This window comes from Xenia sp. Carnegie-2017, unplaced genomic scaffold, assembly GCF_021976095.1.
Source record: "Xenia sp. Carnegie-2017 unplaced genomic scaffold, XeniaSp_v1 HiC_scaffold_21, whole genome shotgun sequence".
Classification (NCBI taxonomy): domain Eukaryota; kingdom Metazoa; phylum Cnidaria; class Anthozoa; order Malacalcyonacea; family Xeniidae; genus Xenia; species Xenia sp. Carnegie-2017.
This window is the reverse complement of record NW_025813484.1, coordinates 1,915,131-1,933,045: the sequence shown is the minus strand read 5'-3', so window position 1 is coordinate 1,933,045 and position 17,915 is coordinate 1,915,131. Positions and strand designations below refer to the sequence as shown.

Below are 17,915 nucleotides of genomic sequence, written 5' to 3'. Positions count from 1 at the left end.
TGCCTAGATAAGAGAGTACCGACTTTAAATCACCATTCTTTCGTCGACGTAATAATCACATGCAAACATTTCTGTTGACACCTTCAAATGTTGCATTCTACACCTCTTTCAAAGTACACAGTGGTCAAAGAGAAAACTCCTTATGGCACTGTTTTCATCTAGCATGAAAATAAAACATCTCTTCTTATGACAAGCACTTGATCCAGATTCATTGTGCTGAATGAAATTTGATGTGTAAAACAGTGGAAAATCCCACATTTATGAAAAGTTTCATTTTAATCAACATTCAAAGTATGCGTACCTAAGCGTACATCTAAACGATACATATAAGAAAAAGTTACCTTAACAACTGAAGCAAAACCTCCTTTTCTAAGTCTCACATTCATTTGAAGTCTTGAATTACTTTAAGCGTAGACATGAGATTTGGAGAGATGTCAAGGAAGCTGCTTTTCCGACCATGGTTACCGTTCTCCGGATATAGACATCTAAACAAAGTATTTGACATTAAAATTAATGTGGAAACTTTGAGTGGAAGTTTTCAAGCATTACTGTGATTTTATTGTCCGAGATGAGGATAACTTTCTTGGAGATACTGCGATTCTTTAAAAAAGAACTTAAAAGTTCAAAACGAGCATTTCAATTCATCCAACATCTAAACTCTTTTCCCTCGACATTAGTTGACTTGTTACAAGAAAACCTTTGCTTCAGATTCTCATCAGATTATCTTTCTAAGTGGCTAACTTGACAAAAGATTAATAAAGACGAAAGATTAAACAAGGACAGTAAAAAATGCATGCAAAATAAACATCTGCGTATTACATAAGTACGAAAATAAGAAAAAGATTTCAGCCACAAGCTGAAAGAAAAAAAAATACATCTAAAAGAAAAACTCAGTGTATTTTTATCTGTAAATCTCTTGGTCAAAAGAAATAAAAGTCTCTTTCGTGCTTATTTTACAGGTCTAATCAATGAAAACGTTTAATTTATTCATCCCCTCATTGAGTACCAGTGCTAGGTTACATCACAATTAAAGCCAGCTCTTTTACATTATCTAAAAAAATGCATTGCTCTCTAATAAATCTCCCCCTTCCACCCCCCCAAAAAAACAATAACTGTCGTCTTGCAAACACAAAAACTAAATGTGTTGAATTATTTACGATGTTTTAATGTTCATGGATGTTTTTTCTGTTTCTATTGTTAAGTAACCATTAACCATTAAAAAATTCTTAAGCTGAAACTCGTCTTTGGTTAAACTAACATCATGGATTCTTAAAGCTAATTCGTTAAACACGTTGTCGTTTGTTCAACCAATGTTATGGAATTGTTGCTTTTCACATTTTATCAGAAAACAACCAACTTTAAGTACTTAAAGCGTGTCTATATTCTTACATACGTTACCTATACCCTCTACAACGCGTTTGTCAAGAAACCGAACAAATTTTGCGTGTAGGTTAGTCCAAAAATTCACCCCTGAGCCTAAAACATGTACGTTTTGGTTATCTCATTATCTCATTTGGTTTATTTCTGTGATGAGTGAAGAATTACAAATGCATATGTTGTATTCATCATGGACGTGGAAAGCTTAATATTTGGGGTGGGGAGGGAGAGACATACTATTATGTGCAAGTAACAAAAAATAAAAAACAACATGGCATCTAGAGCATGTATGAATATTAACCCCCCGCTCCTCCAAATTACAGATCTTTCTACGTCCTTCGATATCATACAAAGTTAACTAATTACGAATCTACGGTACTATTAATCAATTAATTACGAATCTACGAAGCCATTAATCAATTAATTACGAATCTAAGCTATTTACAGTACAATTAATTTCACATTGTGAAGTTCAAAATAATTAGCAAGTTATTATGACGAAGAAGCAAAGTCTGTCAAAATGCTTCGTCTATCTAAATGAGAAATTGTAAGTCGACAGAAATAAATTAGAAGACACAAATGAAATACAAAATTTTAGCAAATCGATGTGTACTTTGGTACATCATCTGAGAATCAAGTCATCATTCATTGTTCAATTAAAAATACGGAAGTCAATCACCAAGAATAAAATGAATGTACGATTCATCATATGCATTGGAGAACAGATTGAATTACCCGATCCAGACTTTGCAATCAATACATTTGTATGCTATCATGAAAATTTTAGAACTATTAAATGTAAAACGAGTGGTTAAGTTTAGAGTTGAAAAATCAACAGTTCAATGAAAATTGGAATTGCAATATATTTATTGAATTAAAGCGTTCGGATAAGATGATGGAGTAGACTTCTTATTACTTTCATTTGATTTCTGAACACACAGCAAAAATTGAAATTGCCAAAGGACTGGACCGGATCGATTCTCGCGAGAGTCCACGAAGTGACTCTTCACAACGGTTTCTGTTTCTGACGAACATTCCAATGCAAGCATTCGCCAAGGCTCGTAAACCAATCGGTAATTTGGTCATCTTGCGTGAGGCATGGTACGGGATAAACTGATGTCATAACCCGGATTCTTAAAAGTAGAAAACCGTGCAAATCTTCATGTTTAGTTTTTAGTGGCAGCTTAAAGAAAATTTACTTTCACATGTTATTTGAAAAATTATAGTTATGGATTCTATTACCTAAGAGTCAGCGTACTGTCGGTGCAAAAAGCCTCGCACTGGTGTTTAGAAGAATTTAATACAGTGATATCATAAAATTGTTATCATTTTACGAATATTATGTATTTAGTAGCCACATGCAAGCAGTCACCTTAAAATGTTAAGTTGAAACAATCACATGATAAGCAAATTTCCTTATACAAGCACTCGTGTTGGGAACATCAAATTTTCATTTTAAAACAGGCCATGAGAAATCTCTCTAAGTTTAACTCACCCATCTCCCCTGCGTAGTTCATATCTGTTTCGACCATCGAAAGATGCAAAGGCCCCGCAGCGACTTTCTTGAGACAATATGATCTATAATGGAGTGCAGAGATGGATGCTCATTATCATCAATCACAATAATGCTAACTGACTGTAAAGCAATAGTTTTAACTGGGACGCTGATCTTAAACAAATAGCAATTATAGAAGTCGGAAGACAAAGCAAAACTGATCGTTATTTTAATAACCAAAAGCCAAAATCCAGTTATCGTGCCCATAAAACTGAAATGAAGAAAAGATTTCAAACATGCAGTCAAAATGAACAAATCCACCAAAACATTAGCAAGACCGTCCCTGCAACATCCTCATTATCCATCAAAACATTTGCAAAAACGTCCTAGCAACATCTTGACTATCCCACCTTAAGCTCTACACCAGAAGGAACAATGACTGGCCGTGATGATAACGAATGAGGACACACGGGGGTAAGAAGGATACCGGGAACACTAGGGTGTACCATGGAGCCGCCAGCAGCTGCAGCGTACGCCGTGCTTCCAGTTGGAGTAGATACAATTAAACCTGGTAAATAAAGACACCTGATGTTTTGAATTCCTTGTCATGACCATGGTAAGTAGAGAGGTTAGTTCAGCTTACCGTCTCCCTGAACTGTTGTAATCAATCGATCATTTAGGTAAACGTCAAGATTAGACAAGGTTTGAGCACTGCCACGATCAATAAGCAATTCATTCAGTACCTAAAATAAATAGAGCAAGAACTATATTCCACAATTATAAAAAATGTATTATAATTTCGTCTTCATAATATCTCTTACTGCTATATCATTACCTGTACAGCTATATGGTAACTTGTACTGCTATATCATTACCTGTACAGCTATATGGTAACTTGTACTGCTATATCATTACCTGTACAGCTATATCGTAACTTGTACTGCTATATCATTACTGTACAGCTATATCGTAACTTGTACTGCTATATCAATATTTGTACAGCTATATCGTAACTTGTACTGCTATATCAATATTTGTACAGCTATATCGTAACTTGTACTGCTATATCAATATTTGTAGAGCTATATCGTTATCTGGACTGCTATATTACAGCCTGCCCTACATTATCATAATCATTTACATAGAAATCTATCTTCGCTTACAATTTCTACATTCATCAAAGACAAAGATACTTGCACAACAAAACGATGCAAGCGGGCTAGCAGTCCAATTACTGTCAACAGAAGGCCACACTTACCGTATAAGACTTGATCATTTTATTATCGTCAAGTTTACAGTCGTTGTCAGTTTTTAACATTAATGTGCACTCCAATCTTTTTCGGAGAATAAGTTTGCCATTGCCTTAAGAAAAATATCACATAAACTCGACAAAAAACAAAACAACACGCAAACTAAAAACTCGCTATTTTAGGAATGCAAGTTTAACAATCTCGGCTGTATCAAATACGGTAATTTAGGAAAACAAAAGGAGAAAAAGAAAATGGAGAATTCCATACCGTTCACAACAGACTTCAGATCCTGCTTGTAATTTGGGAATTTAAAACATGTTAAGAAACCAAGAGAACCAATATGATAGGCGATCACTGGTGGGCAACTATGCTAAAAATATGACATAGAAGTGAGCTCACGTGAACACCCATGCAAGCCCACGTGAATAAACACGTCCTACCTACAAGAAGAATATAACAAAACTACAAACCTGAAACAATGAAGCAGCATATAACAATGTGCCATCACCCCCCAGAGTAATGATAAAGTCGATACTCGCCTCAAGTCCCCTGTCTGAAAACGATGAAACATCGGCTTCTAATAATATGAACAAGGGACACTTATACATCAGCCTCGATTAGTATATGCAGATTTCAACTCAAAATAAAAATCTTTGCAGCAGCAGTCTTTTATGTTCGTGTCGAAAATCGATCGTCCTGTCTAAATTAATAATAGACCATCGAAGAAGTTCAACCTACAGTATTTTTCTCATCCCGCACTCTTGAAACAACTCATTTTATCTTTGACAGCTCTGTTCACTTCTTCATCATATCTCCGTTAAAAGGCTTATGTAATTTGTAAATTTATACATACATGTAAAAATTCACTATGCACTTCAAAATAGAATGACCAGAATACTAAATATCTCCCTCAATGGTATTTAGCTAATGGCAAAAGGAAACTGACCATTGTACCTTGTTCCCAAATGTTAATTTTGCTACGAATGTTTTCATGTTCCTCTTCATTGTCAAAGCCAGATTCCGAAAGAGTGGCCGGTTCGATATAGAGTAAAAAATTCATTTCCTGTAAATACATAATAAACTGAAACACATAATAATTGAGCAGGGAAATACATTTAAAACAACTAGATAATACAGAGGTACGAAAGTAAAAAACAAACACCAAAAACACAAGCAATGATTTTTTAAATAAGGAAGCTGCATTCAGAAGACGAAATATTGATACTGGTGTCCTTTGGGAGAACATGAAATAACTCGAAAACCAATAATAAGTCATTACCAAATTACGTCACGTACGGTTGAAGATCAATATCATGTACGTGCCACATGCAAATGATTTAGCTTGTTGTCACGTAAAAGTGAATTCACAAAAGGCTCATTCAAGTCATTCTTGCCAATTATCATACTTGCAGACAAAGAGAGCACGCATATAACTGTATAAACAAGACTAGAAGCTTACTTCGAGTCTCTGATAGTAAAATTAAAGAAATACGTCATAAAAAATGAAAAGACACGATATTTAACAGTATCTACTGTAACATTAAGTTTATTTATGGACTAATATGAAAAAACAAGGTCCATTTTGCATCGCTTATTACGATACTACGACCGAATGATTCAATTTGAACATTTGAAGTGGAAACAGAAGTTCAAAAGTAACCCGTCGAGAGAGACGATGTAATATTTGAGAAACATTGATTGTTGACGGACGAAAAAGGCGCTCAAGGTAAACAGTAGTGAAAAGCAATGGCTTTGGAAGCCATGTGTCTCTGGGTGTTTGGACATCAACAAATTTTGCAGTGTGGCTGTCACTATGTAGGAAGAACATGCACGGTTTAGCTTCTTGTTTTAAAGTTCATGTTATATTAAACGCTAAATTTTTATAAGTTTTTAAATCCAAGACCAAAACTTTCATTTTAACATGATGTAGTAAAGAGAAGAAAAACCCAATTAAAATAACTAACATCAAGCAGTTTCGCAACCAAATGAACGCGAGCATGGAACATCCACAAGTTTTAATAGCTTCCATAGTCCCTGCATTGAAAAGTATTAGACACAAAATGACGTATGTACCTGTACAAGCCAATAAGCAAGCTGCGTGAATGACCTATTAAGGTAATCATCATCCCCAGGTTTTTTGATGATCAAAACTTGACGTGGTTCACTTTTCCATCCAAGCATCATGCTCGATGGATCGCAAGTAGAACTACATAAAAAAATTAGCAAAAAAGAACGGTGAACAAGCCGTTGTTATATGATGTATATATGTGAAAGACGAGACGAAAAAAATTCTAATCTGATCGTAGAGCTGAACATTTCAATCAGTAAGAACCCTAGCATTTACAATTGTCCTTGTAAGATACTGCAGTCTACTAAAGATTAAGGTAGAGCTGAACATTTCAATCAGTAAGAACCCTAGCATTTACAATTGTCCTTGTAAGATACTGCAGTCTACGACAGATTAAGGTAGAGGTGAACATTTCAATCAGTAAGAACCCTAGCATTTACAATTGTCCTTACAAGATACTGCAGTCTACTAAAGATTAAGGTAGAGGTGAACATTTCAATAAGTAAGAACCCTAGCATTTACAATTGTCCTTGTAAGATACTGCAGTCTACTAAAGATTAAGGTAGAGGTGAACATTTCAATAAGTAAGAACCCTAGCATTTACAATTGTCCTTACAAGATACTGCAGTCTTCTACAGATTAAGGTAGAGGTGAACATTTCAATAAGAACCCTAGCATTTACAATTGTCCTTGTAAGATACTGCAGTCTACTAAAGATTAAGGTAGAGGTGAACATTTCAATAAGTAAGAACCCTAGCATTTACAATTGTCCTTGTAAGATACTGCAGTCTACTAAAGATTAAGGTAGAGGTGAACATTTCAATCAGTAAGAGCCCTAGCATTTACAATTGTCCTTACAAGATACTGCAGTCTTCTACAGATTGATCATCCACCAATTTAGCTTTAGGTCCAAATTTCGTCACTGGTTTAGGACCATGGCACGATCTCCTTCTACTGATTACCCTACAGAAAAAATATTGACGGTTAAATTTCCTCTCATATATTATTCAAAACGTATAGAACGACATGAACAACGAAACATAAAATCTATAATGGTAGTCACACTAATATTTCTTTGCACGCTAATGAGCAAAAACTGAGGATGACTATAACCATTTCTCTTGGCTTATTTTCCCATGACTACAATGTATTGGGCTTTATAAACTCACATCCTTTACGTGCTGAGATTAAAAATAGCAAGCGTTGCCATGTTACAGGAGAATCATTAGAATTCGTTTGGAATTTAAGAGTTCTTGTTTGAAACTGCTTTGAGAATGATTTTGAATGCTCAGAAAGGAGAGGAGATAGAAATTGTGGGGGTTTGTTCAGACAAGGAAACAAAAGAAATCGCCACGAAACATGAACGAAAGCAAAAGAATAACGTAATTTGCAACATCGTGGGGAATTGAAAAATATTGCTTTAAAATTAAGTTGAATTGACAATTTATTATTTTCAGGGAAGCGTAGTCGCATTCTGTAAAAATTTTTAAATAGAAAATTTATATTTCGTTGCTACGATGAAAGTACGAGTTATTAATAAGTTATAAGACGTAAGTTGAACGAAATTATCAAATAAGCCATAAAATCATAAAGATATTACTGTTGATGAAGTATCAACATTGAATATAATTTCATATCCTCTTTTGTGGATAAAAATGTTAAAACACAGCTTGAATTCAATCAGTTTTTAAGTATACGCAGAGTAGTTCCTACTTCTTCTTCTGCGTATGCCGCCGCTAAACAAAACTTTTGAATGTTGAGTACCGGCTGGCAGGTTAACTTGATAACTATTCTTGCTTAAGTTGACATTACATTTGATGGCGAGCATAAATCATCGAATGTATGCATTAGCATATCAAAATAGCAACAAATAGATCGTGAAATATGATCGCTTCAATGAGACTTTAACATTTGCAAATATACTTTCAACTCACCACTGGTTGAGCTCCAAAGACTTCGTGCGATCGAAACGCTCACAAAATTATCAAAGCCTTTGTTACGACGAAATTAGCAAGTGACATATTTCAGATAATGAAAATCAAAAGAGCATTATATAACGTGAAGGGATGATTTAATTGGCGGAATTTGAACAAATGTAAATGTAGCCAAAACAAAGTATATGATAATATGAATGTCCAATGAAAGATGAACAGTTGCTTTAGTAAAAAAGTCAATGATGTCAGCCTATGGTCGTGTTGATGTTTCATAGATGTCTAATGCCATCAATTATACACATGCTACTACAATCTGAAAATGAAAAAAGCACTTTCGTACTACATCACATTCAACCATATATGACTGAATGATAAGTGCCTTAATTTTAGCAGGTTTATGCTAAAATTCAACTCACACATTTCTTAGGGACAAAGTTTAAAATAACCAGGACAAGCAGACAATTTCAAATAATACAAAATAAAACAAATTCCGAAGAGGGACATCTCGTTTTCTTGATATTCAAGATATTACAAGAGTTTGAAACAAAAGATGAAATATTACACCACCTTTTGTTTCAAACTCTTGAACTACCTTGAATATCAAGAAAACGAGATGCCCCTCTTCGGAATTTGTTTTATTTTGTTTTAAGTTTAAAATATAACACTATATTTATAGCAATTTGTACATCATGTACATGTAAAACATAATACACCAGAAAACATTATCTATTAACAGTTTAAGTATAAAAATCAAATTTGTTGAAGCACAGCCAGCAGATTCATGTAAACTGGTTTGTGTGCATGCTAGAGATGAAATCTGTTATTTCATACATGTCATTAACCAGAATAAGAAATTTCAGGATATGCTATAATTTTACTAAACTTATGTTATACTGAAACTTCCCATTTACCTTGAACCTATTGCTGTATTCCTGGTAAAGAGCTTAGATTGACTAGTATGATCTAGCATTTAAGAAAAAAATTAATCATTTAAGTTAGCTGGGAGACACAAAAATTTACATTGATATTGTTTAAATAACACGAACAATTTTAAATGAAGAAGAGTGAAAAATGCTAGAATCAGAAGTTCCCCCGTTGTAAAACCCAATGCAGGAAATCATAATAATTTCATATATATTTCGTTTTCTTAAATATTAGAAAATATTCCCACAAATGTTGCATTCTACGGATGCACAGACATAACGAATGTCGATAAGATCTAAAGAGATCCGAAATATTTTACATAAACATGTCGGGATTTCGTTTTCAGCCGAAGGAAGTTTAAGGAAATAGAATAGAGATACCATTTGCCTTGAGTCGTTTTCTTCTTTCTTTCGTTTGAGAGACCATTTACCATATCACACTGATCAATGGAAGCCATGTTCGAATTTATGAAATAAAATGCAATGAGAACTTCAATATTTTTAAATGCAAGATAAGCATTGACAACATCTAAATAATTTGCAACTCTAATGTTGACACTTGACAGCTACACAATACCAAATTTTGCCGGAGGAATATAGAAATTACTGGGGAAGGGTCAATATCAAAATATTGGTCAACTTAGAATGAGCCAGCGCTGATAGTACACCAAGAGCCAGTAATCCTTACTTGATGTTATATCATTAAAACAACAGAATGTTTTATTAGTTAGTAGGAAAAGCATCTTATCATTTTTGAGTGTCAAAGCACTCTACGTAATGCAAAATTAGATATGAAATCCACACAAAAAGATGCATAACTTGACCAATATCCAGAATGGAACTGATGAAAATCTTTCCATGATTCACAATTGAGAAATCCTAAAGACATTCACATTTGGAACTCCAATTGTAATAGTCCAATTAGCATATATCTTTTTCTTTGACTGCGGTAGTGAAGATGGATGAAGGATAAAAATATAGACATTATATACAACCAGTTGACTGTGAACAGTTGTTCGTAATAATTTTCAAATGTACACACATTTAAATCTTTCTTTATATATAATTATTAATTCACAATTATTTGTGTATTATAAAAGTGGCCTACGGCCAACAACAGTTTATTTTACACAAAAGTAATGCAGATGTAACTTGCAATTTTCAATATAATTAATTTAGGTATCCTCAACGGTCCCATTCTGCTCTGCATCATCCTTAACAAAATGCAAAACAAATAAAAATGTAAGACAAAATAAAAAATAAAACGCCATAAGAATGTATATACGTACTTTCAAAAACAATTGATTTAAGAGATTACCAATTTCCCTGTATCATCTTTTCCTTGGTACTTTCTTTTACCATGAGTAAAAGGGAGATATTTATATTTGATCATGTGCTGAAATGAATGTAAAAATAAAGCTTGTGTATACATGAAAAGATATCAACAAGAAACATAAAACAAATGAAGCATGGCCCTCATTGTTATAGACAGGACAAGGATAGCTGTTATCATGCATTATAGATGACAAAAGTTTTGTATTTACCTTGATTTGTCGCTTCATTGTAAGTACAAACAATATTATAAAGTACATGACCAGAATGGGCCAAAACACTGGAATGTTGAATGCATCAAAGAAAGTGCAAAACAATGCAATAAGGATTGCTCTAGTGCTGCCATACCTATCAAAATGGATCGCTTTCTTATTGAATACAATACATCGTCATACACAGCTATAAAGCTGAGGTGGAAGAATTTTTCGCAAAATGAAAAAACATTAAAATTTACTATTGAAAATATAATTTTGATTACAAATACAAACCAAAATTTGAATTCAGGAAGTCTGCGAATAAATGGCTTGAATTCTTCATCAGACCTTGTTGGTAATGAAGGACCATCCTCATCTTCATCTGAAAATAACTTTGTTTAGATGTAAAAAAAAGCGAAACAACAAATGTGGAACTTTTGCTCTGAAATCAAATAGATGTATATGCTCATATAAATTTTAATCATAAACAAACTTATTGCTATTAAAAACTAACATAAATGCTTGCTTTAGCCCACAGTGCTTATCCGGGAGCAGCACTTACTAAATGATTTTCAATTTAATTTATATGACATGATGTAATATAACATAAATTTAAAAATTCTCTATTTCTTCTGATTAAGTATTGCATAACAGTTACTCAAATGTGGCCCTTAACTGGGAGCTATGCAAATTAACTTTTCTGGATTCTGAGTGAGGCGCTTAACACAGAGCTGGGCTTATGTTTGAACATTAAAATATAGAAAATCTCACATATGTTTATATCTAAAAGTCATGTTGGGTATAATATTACTTCAACATATTTCTTATGCCTTAATTTATCAAGGCAACTACATGTTACATACCATCATAATCTTGCTCTAAAGCAGGATCAATTCTTGGTGACAAAAATGCAATGAATAAATTTAGTAAATATATGCCCAACGCATATGTGATAATGTACCAACCCTATACAAAACAACAAAATTATTGATTATGAAGATGAAATTGAAATAAAATCCTCCACAACAATATTTTATTGTTATAGTGTGGATAATATATCAATTAAGTGAGTGGTTATAAATAATAAGGTATTGGTTTGAAATAGTGCTGGCTATCATAGCTAGGTACATTACATATTTGATCTGTGTAATATGCCTGTCCTAAGATATGGTTGAAAATGTAGATTTAATGATTGCCACAGACAAGTTTTTTTGTACCAATGCATACAATAATGTGTTTTCAGAATTATACCATGCTATTCCAAACTTGATTAATAAAAGTAACTGTAATTTTACCTGTAAATATAAAAATCGCACAGAATAAACTAAGAATAGAATAAAAGTGACTATCCAACGTATTGGCATGTATGGTGTAACATCGTCCAAAAACTTTTGATGTCTCTGAAGATTCAAATGTCAAAAATTAGTCACTCTGGCAACAAGTCGTTGGATCATTGTTTGATTGAAGAACAAACTCAATACTTTTCCTACCTGCCTAAGAAAAGTAACAAATTTAGATAATATTGACGGCTGTGTAGGGCCATCAATTAGATCTGCCATTACTGTTGGGAAAAATAAAAGTTCATCAGTGCCTTGAAAACTCAACGAAGCATGAGACAAGTAAATCATAACACAATAAAACTATAAGACCAAACTACATTTACGGAGCTACGGTGTGATAAGCTGTAAAGTTAATACCTACGATAATCTTAACCTACAGTTTACACATCCAAAAAATTACTATGTACTTTAAAGTAACGTATGAAAATGACGACAACGTCGAGGAAACAAAGCTAGAACAGTACTAAAATTTTCGCATTTTTCGCTCACTTTACCTCAAATATCTATAATCCTACAGAAACAGCAAACCTTCAAGTCAAAAGGTTCATCGAAGGAGACACTTCCAATAATATATCTGTACGTTTTTCAAGGTTTAAAATAAAACAATATTTTTTAAAAAATGCCGACCTACACACCGACACGTTGCAAACCTGACACTCGTTGCAAGATGCGAACAAGCAGGATGTTGTACAGCGGATGCTACCATCATGCTACTGGCACTTCAATAATAAGAGTAATAACCATGCATTTACAGTAATAACAGGCAGTAACCCAAGTTACCCAGCGTAACAACGCACAAAACCCTTGTTTCAAATCATGATGAAGGAACATCTCCTCCATTGAACATCAGTAATATATCAAATGCAATAATTTTTCATAACGAATTTGTTCTTTTCTAACATTACTGAATAGTTCTGTCATCAGGTGCGATGTGTTATTGTTGCTTGATTAGAAATTAAGCTTAAAACACATAACCTTCTTTTGAAGTAATTCAATTTGAACGTTGGAGCGTCGCATATTACTATGGCTACATCCTTACTAATTTTCCATGTTTTTTTGTGCAGGTGCTACATTCTTTATTAAAACTTAAATAATTTCAAAAGAAAATTCAACGTTCCTTTGATTTCACACGAAAAGTTAGTGTTTGTCTAACATGCAATTCTACTCCAGAAAAGGGTCATGAGAAAGGTGATTTTCTTTTGGCGTAAGACTCTTAGATGGGCAGTATTTCTTCCAGTGGTTCTGTTTGTAGTTATAAAGATAAATTTCATGATAAAGCAACCTAGTGAAGGTAAGAATTAGTGTATTGTACAATGACAAGATATCCATCAGCGAATCTTAGCTATAAGCTGTATCTCATTGGCTGTAAACTTATATGTCATAATGCTCGTTTTCGACTCTCTAACGACAAGTTCACGACTGCATAGAAACTGAACATTATAATATGAAACAAACATCCAATTTTCTGTAAGAACAAGCAATTAATAATACACATGAAGTGCATAAACGTAAAAATTCGATTCAGCAAAAATAACGACATCCATAATCCATCTTGTTTGAACAGATGATGAACTTTCAGTTCGAAAGGAAAGAGAGAAAAGATGGGTAAGTTTGCAAATGAAAAAACAAAAATTCTAGCCTCAACGGCAACCGTTTCTCAATGAAAGACCTAAAGCACATTCAATAACATGACGTGTTGTTCAAGTCACAAAGTGAATAATGCAGGTACCCGAAGCCCGTACAATTCCCTTATGTGTTTGCAACCTACAGTTTTAGCCTCTCCAGAAGTTAATGTTGAAAACATCTAAATTCATTGTTTTTGCAGTGAATAAGTGAATACAAAAATTGCTTAGTAGGATTTTAGGAACAGACTGGCTACGTCACTGCCTGGAATGTACACGTCATGGAACCTGGTTGAGAGTAAATTTCGACCGTAAACCTACCATTAAAAAGTGCAATACTAGTATTAATAACCGCTTCTCTTTAATAAATTTCTCTAATAGTAAAAGTAATAAGATTTTGAATAAGACCTTTACAGGTAATATTAATTAATCAACAATAACTAAGAATATCAACAATATCACTACATATTAAAGAGTATATTACAATGCCAGCATATCTATAGATGTGTGGTCTTAAATGGAAATCTGATACTATGTCAAGTAGTTAATAATCATGCATTGCAGTCTATGTAGTAAGCAACAATAGCTTATTGTGATTGTCAATGATAGTTATTCAGTCGTTCTAAACCTACAAACATAGTCAAAATCACACTAACAAACACCAGAAAACATCATGTAATCTTTATAAAGCACGAAAAATTTCATGAAGACTGACATACGTGAAATTTCTGCCTTAAAACAATGGTTAGTAAGGTATACGAAATTATTATAAAATCAACGCACGTGTATTCAAACTCTATCCCGATAACCTTGTAACATCCAATGATATCCTAATCATACCCTCTGTTATGGTAAGATATGGGTAATATCAGTCCAGTCAACATCTACATCCCTCTATTTTTCTCTCTATAACAAAGGTATTGAATCTGTAACTAGGGTATTGAAAAGCGTCAGCTTTACAGAAGAGAAAGAGTGAAAAACGAGTGCCAAAGTCATAAAGCAAAACGTCTCCCCATTACTCTGAAGAAACGTGCACTTAGAAACCTGATCGTCAACGATAAACATCGTTTCATATTTTGCGACATTCCAAAAGTTGCCTCTTCGAATTGGAAAAGAGTGTTTATTACTTTGAATGGTCACAGCCATTCACCGTGGAACATTAAATCCAGTGATGCTCACAACAGGACAAAAAGGCTTCTACGTTATCTGCACGAGTACAGCGCATCGGAGATTGCCGTAAGGTTGAAAACCTATTATAAGTTCATCTTTGTGCGTGACCCATATGAAAGGCTGGCAGCGACGTACCGGAACAAATTTGTGGAATCTTACAATTTGACATGGTTTAAGAGGGTCTATGGGCGCCGTATGATTAACAAGTTTCGGCATAAGCGGTCAAAAAATACTGATATTTCTTTCACGGAATTTGCACGCTATATTTTGTACGGGCGATTAAACAATGGCCATTGGGCAACGTACAATGAATTGTGTCATCCATGCGCAATAGAGTATAATTTTATTGGCTATTTAGACAAAATAGCACAAGATTCACGTGACGTTATACGAATACTTGGCATACACAATCAAGTGCAATTTCCCTTGAACATTTCTTCTGGTTATAAGGTCTCGAGTATGACGCTCAGACATAAATATTTCACGCAATTGCCAAAGAAGTATAAAAGAAGACTGTATAGGAAGTACAAACGTGATTTCAAGCAATTTGGCTTTGTTAAACCAACATTGGTTTGAGAGCTACCGATTAACGTCCTATTTTATGAACAAATTGTGAATAAAATGGTTCATCTTATTGTCTGTGGAAATCAGTTTCAATGACACAAGTTTCTGACTCAGTAATGTATGAAAGACACGCCATAAAGTATTTAAGCAAGATAAAATGATGTGACGCAAATACGTCATCATGATGTAATAAAACTTATAACCGAGTATGCAAATACACTCTTGGGATATTTTAATTATAATTATGGACTTGGGAAGCAATGACTTAGGATAGAATGAACAATTTTTAACAAATAAGCAGCAGTCACTTACAAAGAGATGCACACAAAAACTTAGCTCACTTTCTACACGCTAAATCCAAGGCAAATATATTACTATTTTAAGCAAAAGTATGTCTAGCGACTTTTAATCAAGCAATACTGCAACATACGATTCTCTCGCCGTTCACTAAAGATGAGAGTCCGGTTCCACCATTTTCACCTTTTTTGTCTTTTGTGGTTTATCTTTACGAGCCTCGTGGTGTCTCGCGCGACCTTCACGCTCACGATGGTGACTTCTGTTGTCCAGTGCTGGTGAGTTACGACTTCTGCGATCACCGTGATGTCTTGGACGAATGTCATCCACTCCTAGCAAGAATTAAAAACAACACAAAAATCTAAATCTTTGCCCTTCGTTAGCCTGGAAATGTTTTTAATAACGGACACATTCGTACCGCCTATTTCCCGATGTCGAGCAAAATTTCTTGTTTTCTCTTTGAATTCTCTGTCAAACGCAGATGCATCCTCTAGAAAATTAACACAGATGTCAATCGTAATAAAAGTGCCAGTTTCATAACAAGTAATAACAAGTGATGTATTCCTTCACATGTGATGTAATTTGTAACAAATTGCAATAAAGCATAATTTGTTATTACATATGATGTAACAAAACATGTGAAATGTTACGCACCTTCCTCCATGCCAAAGAAATCTTGTTTTTGTTCTTCATTTTCAGTTTTTGTATTTCTTGATTTCTCAATCACATGACCACGATCGCCTACAAAGCAAAAATGAAAGAGGAAGCATTATTTATGAATGACAAGCAAAAAATTTACAATAGTTGAAATTTGATGGTTTTGCTTGCTCTCGAAGTCTCGTAAAAGATTATTTTCAAGACTATTTTCACTAACCAATATGATGTCCAATGGCCATCCTATGCAATCCAGACTCAGAGTCTCGAACAGACTTTTTAGTTTCTTTAACACCACCAGGAGCATGTTTTGTTGAACTTGACGCTTCAAAATACTTTGGAGGATTTCGACCATCATTGCTATATGTCATGACTTGACTTGATGAATAAGAAAATCCATTTGGATTGACATGACCACCATCCTGAATTATTAAAAAGAAAGTTTCATGACAAATATTCAGAATGACTATAAACTGAAACATAATGGTGTAAATGGACATAAGATTTGTGTATCACATAAATGTTATAAATTATGAAATAAATAGTTATCACATACAAAGTTTTGGTGCATTTGGGACATCATTGAATTCATGTTGTCAAACATTGCTTGAAATGGATCTCTGTGTCTTTCCCTTTGAACTATTCCCCTTTCACCATGATTGTTCCTTTCACCACGGTTGTTCCTCAAACCACGACCCTCTGGCCCTTCAAGCATGCCAAAAGAATTACCAAAGGGAAACCAAAGCCAAAAGAATCAAATCTGCCAAAACTGTCCATCATTCGATCCATTTCACGCATTTGTTCATGATGAGCTCTGAAATTAGGATAAGAATAATTTTTTTCCCTGGCTGTAGTCTAATAACAACGCACTCAACAAGGTACAAGGAGAGTATGGAGTACTTATTCATGCTTTGAGGAGAAAAATTGCTGTTATAATAATGTTAACTAATAATATGGGGATTTGAAAACAATATCGGGATTTCACTGATATTTACGACAATGTTATTATCTTTTGTTGTGTGTACATAATAAATCTACGTATGTACTTCGTAAACTTATGAGATTGCCCTGAATCTTGACAAAAGCACAAGGTCTTTTAATCTAACATTCGTAAATTTTTCGCTTACACAATAAATTTTACTTAAGTACGAAGTGAAAGGCAAATTGGAAAATTTAAATGAAAAAGCAAATGCCTCAATGGCTAGAATTTCTTTTGAATTTCGTTTACAATCTTTCGATCGAAATTTGAACAAGAAGATAGAGAAAACTATATATACCTGAAAAATGGATCATTTTCAAATGCAGCCCCGAAGCCACGAAACATCGTTAAAACAATGAGTTGAAACAGAAAATTTAAGAAAAAGTAAATACGGACACAGGTGAAATAACTCCTCGCAATATCTTCGCATAAATTGCAGACATCAATCACACACGTGACGGGTCTCGGGTTACGCGTTTAATTTCGTGTAAGTGACGTCATAATGATATTAACACGATCTATTACGATACCACAGCCTAGTGGGCTTAAGTTCAACTACAACTCCTCTTCCTAAGAGTTCACTGGTTTCACATTAGTTTAGTGCTTCAGAGAGTAATTTCATCGGGCTGGATCAATGAACAAAATGCAAAGATTTTTAATTGTATTTTTAAAGTTGATTCTCAAGGATCTTCGCATCCAGAAAACTGACGGTTACGAAA

At 34.0% G+C, this 17,915-nt stretch overlaps 4 protein-coding genes and 1 long non-coding RNA gene across 9 annotated transcripts; 1 reads left to right on the top strand and 4 right to left on the bottom strand.

Moving 5' to 3' along the window:
* Positions 1–118: 118 nt before the first annotated feature.
* On the bottom strand, positions 119–720 carry LOC124444112. Its single transcript, XR_006947835.1, has 3 exons — positions 550–720; positions 342–485; positions 119–158 (listed from the first exon to the last, which is right to left on the bottom strand). It is a non-coding gene; the product is annotated as an uncharacterized LOC124444112 (long non-coding RNA).
* A 776-nt stretch (positions 721–1,496) lies between these two features.
* On the bottom strand, positions 1,497–9,699 carry LOC124444108 (NAD kinase-like). 4 transcript variants are annotated; one of them, XM_046994689.1, is made up of 11 exons: positions 9,429–9,699; positions 7,049–7,153; positions 6,196–6,328; positions 5,077–5,185; positions 4,593–4,699; positions 4,390–4,492; positions 4,131–4,234; positions 3,516–3,615; positions 3,283–3,440; positions 2,873–2,955; positions 1,497–2,510 (listed from the first exon to the last, which is right to left on the bottom strand). In XM_046994689.1, the coding sequence occupies exons 1-11, from the start codon at positions 9,503–9,505 to the stop codon at positions 2,384–2,386; spliced, it is 1,206 nt and encodes a 401-aa protein (XP_046850645.1). In that variant the 5' UTR covers positions 9,506–9,699; the 3' UTR covers positions 1,497–2,383. The 4 variants fall into 4 exon arrangements, with proteins under 4 accessions (XP_046850645.1, XP_046850646.1, XP_046850649.1 ...); XM_046994690.1 differs by having other exon boundaries at positions 4,593–4,675; XM_046994693.1 differs by lacking the exon at positions 9,429–9,699 and adding an exon at positions 8,125–8,235.
* Positions 9,700–10,045: 346 nt separating this feature from the next.
* Positions 10,046–12,574, bottom strand: LOC124444109 (protein RER1-like). Of its 2 annotated transcripts, none has more exons than XM_046994695.1 (8): positions 12,408–12,574; positions 12,064–12,134; positions 11,869–11,973; positions 11,437–11,539; positions 10,868–10,955; positions 10,592–10,727; positions 10,337–10,443; positions 10,046–10,261 (listed from the first exon to the last, which is right to left on the bottom strand). In XM_046994695.1, the coding sequence occupies exons 2-7, from the start codon at positions 12,130–12,132 to the stop codon at positions 10,354–10,356; spliced, it is 591 nt and encodes a 196-aa protein (XP_046850651.1). In that variant the 5' UTR covers positions 12,133–12,134; positions 12,408–12,574; the 3' UTR covers positions 10,046–10,261; positions 10,337–10,353. The 2 variants fall into 2 exon arrangements, with proteins under 2 accessions (XP_046850651.1, XP_046850650.1); XM_046994694.1 differs by having other exon boundaries at positions 10,366–10,443.
* Positions 12,575–13,025: 451 nt separating this feature from the next.
* On the top strand, positions 13,026–15,505 carry LOC124444329 (carbohydrate sulfotransferase 11-like). Its single transcript, XM_046994912.1, has 3 exons — positions 13,026–13,204; positions 13,478–13,518; positions 14,472–15,505. Exons 1-3 carry the CDS (start codon positions 13,093–13,095, stop codon positions 15,279–15,281), a joined length of 963 nt encoding a protein of 320 aa, XP_046850868.1. The 5' UTR covers positions 13,026–13,092; the 3' UTR covers positions 15,282–15,505.
* Positions 15,412–17,649, bottom strand: LOC124444330 (myeloid leukemia factor 1-like). Its single transcript, XM_046994913.1, has 6 exons — positions 17,495–17,649; positions 16,774–17,031; positions 16,438–16,639; positions 16,218–16,304; positions 15,982–16,053; positions 15,412–15,895 (listed from the first exon to the last, which is right to left on the bottom strand). Exons 2-6 carry the CDS (start codon positions 16,930–16,932, stop codon positions 15,717–15,719), a joined length of 699 nt encoding a protein of 232 aa, XP_046850869.1. The 5' UTR covers positions 16,933–17,031; positions 17,495–17,649; the 3' UTR covers positions 15,412–15,716.
* Positions 17,650–17,915: the final 266 nt, after the last annotated feature.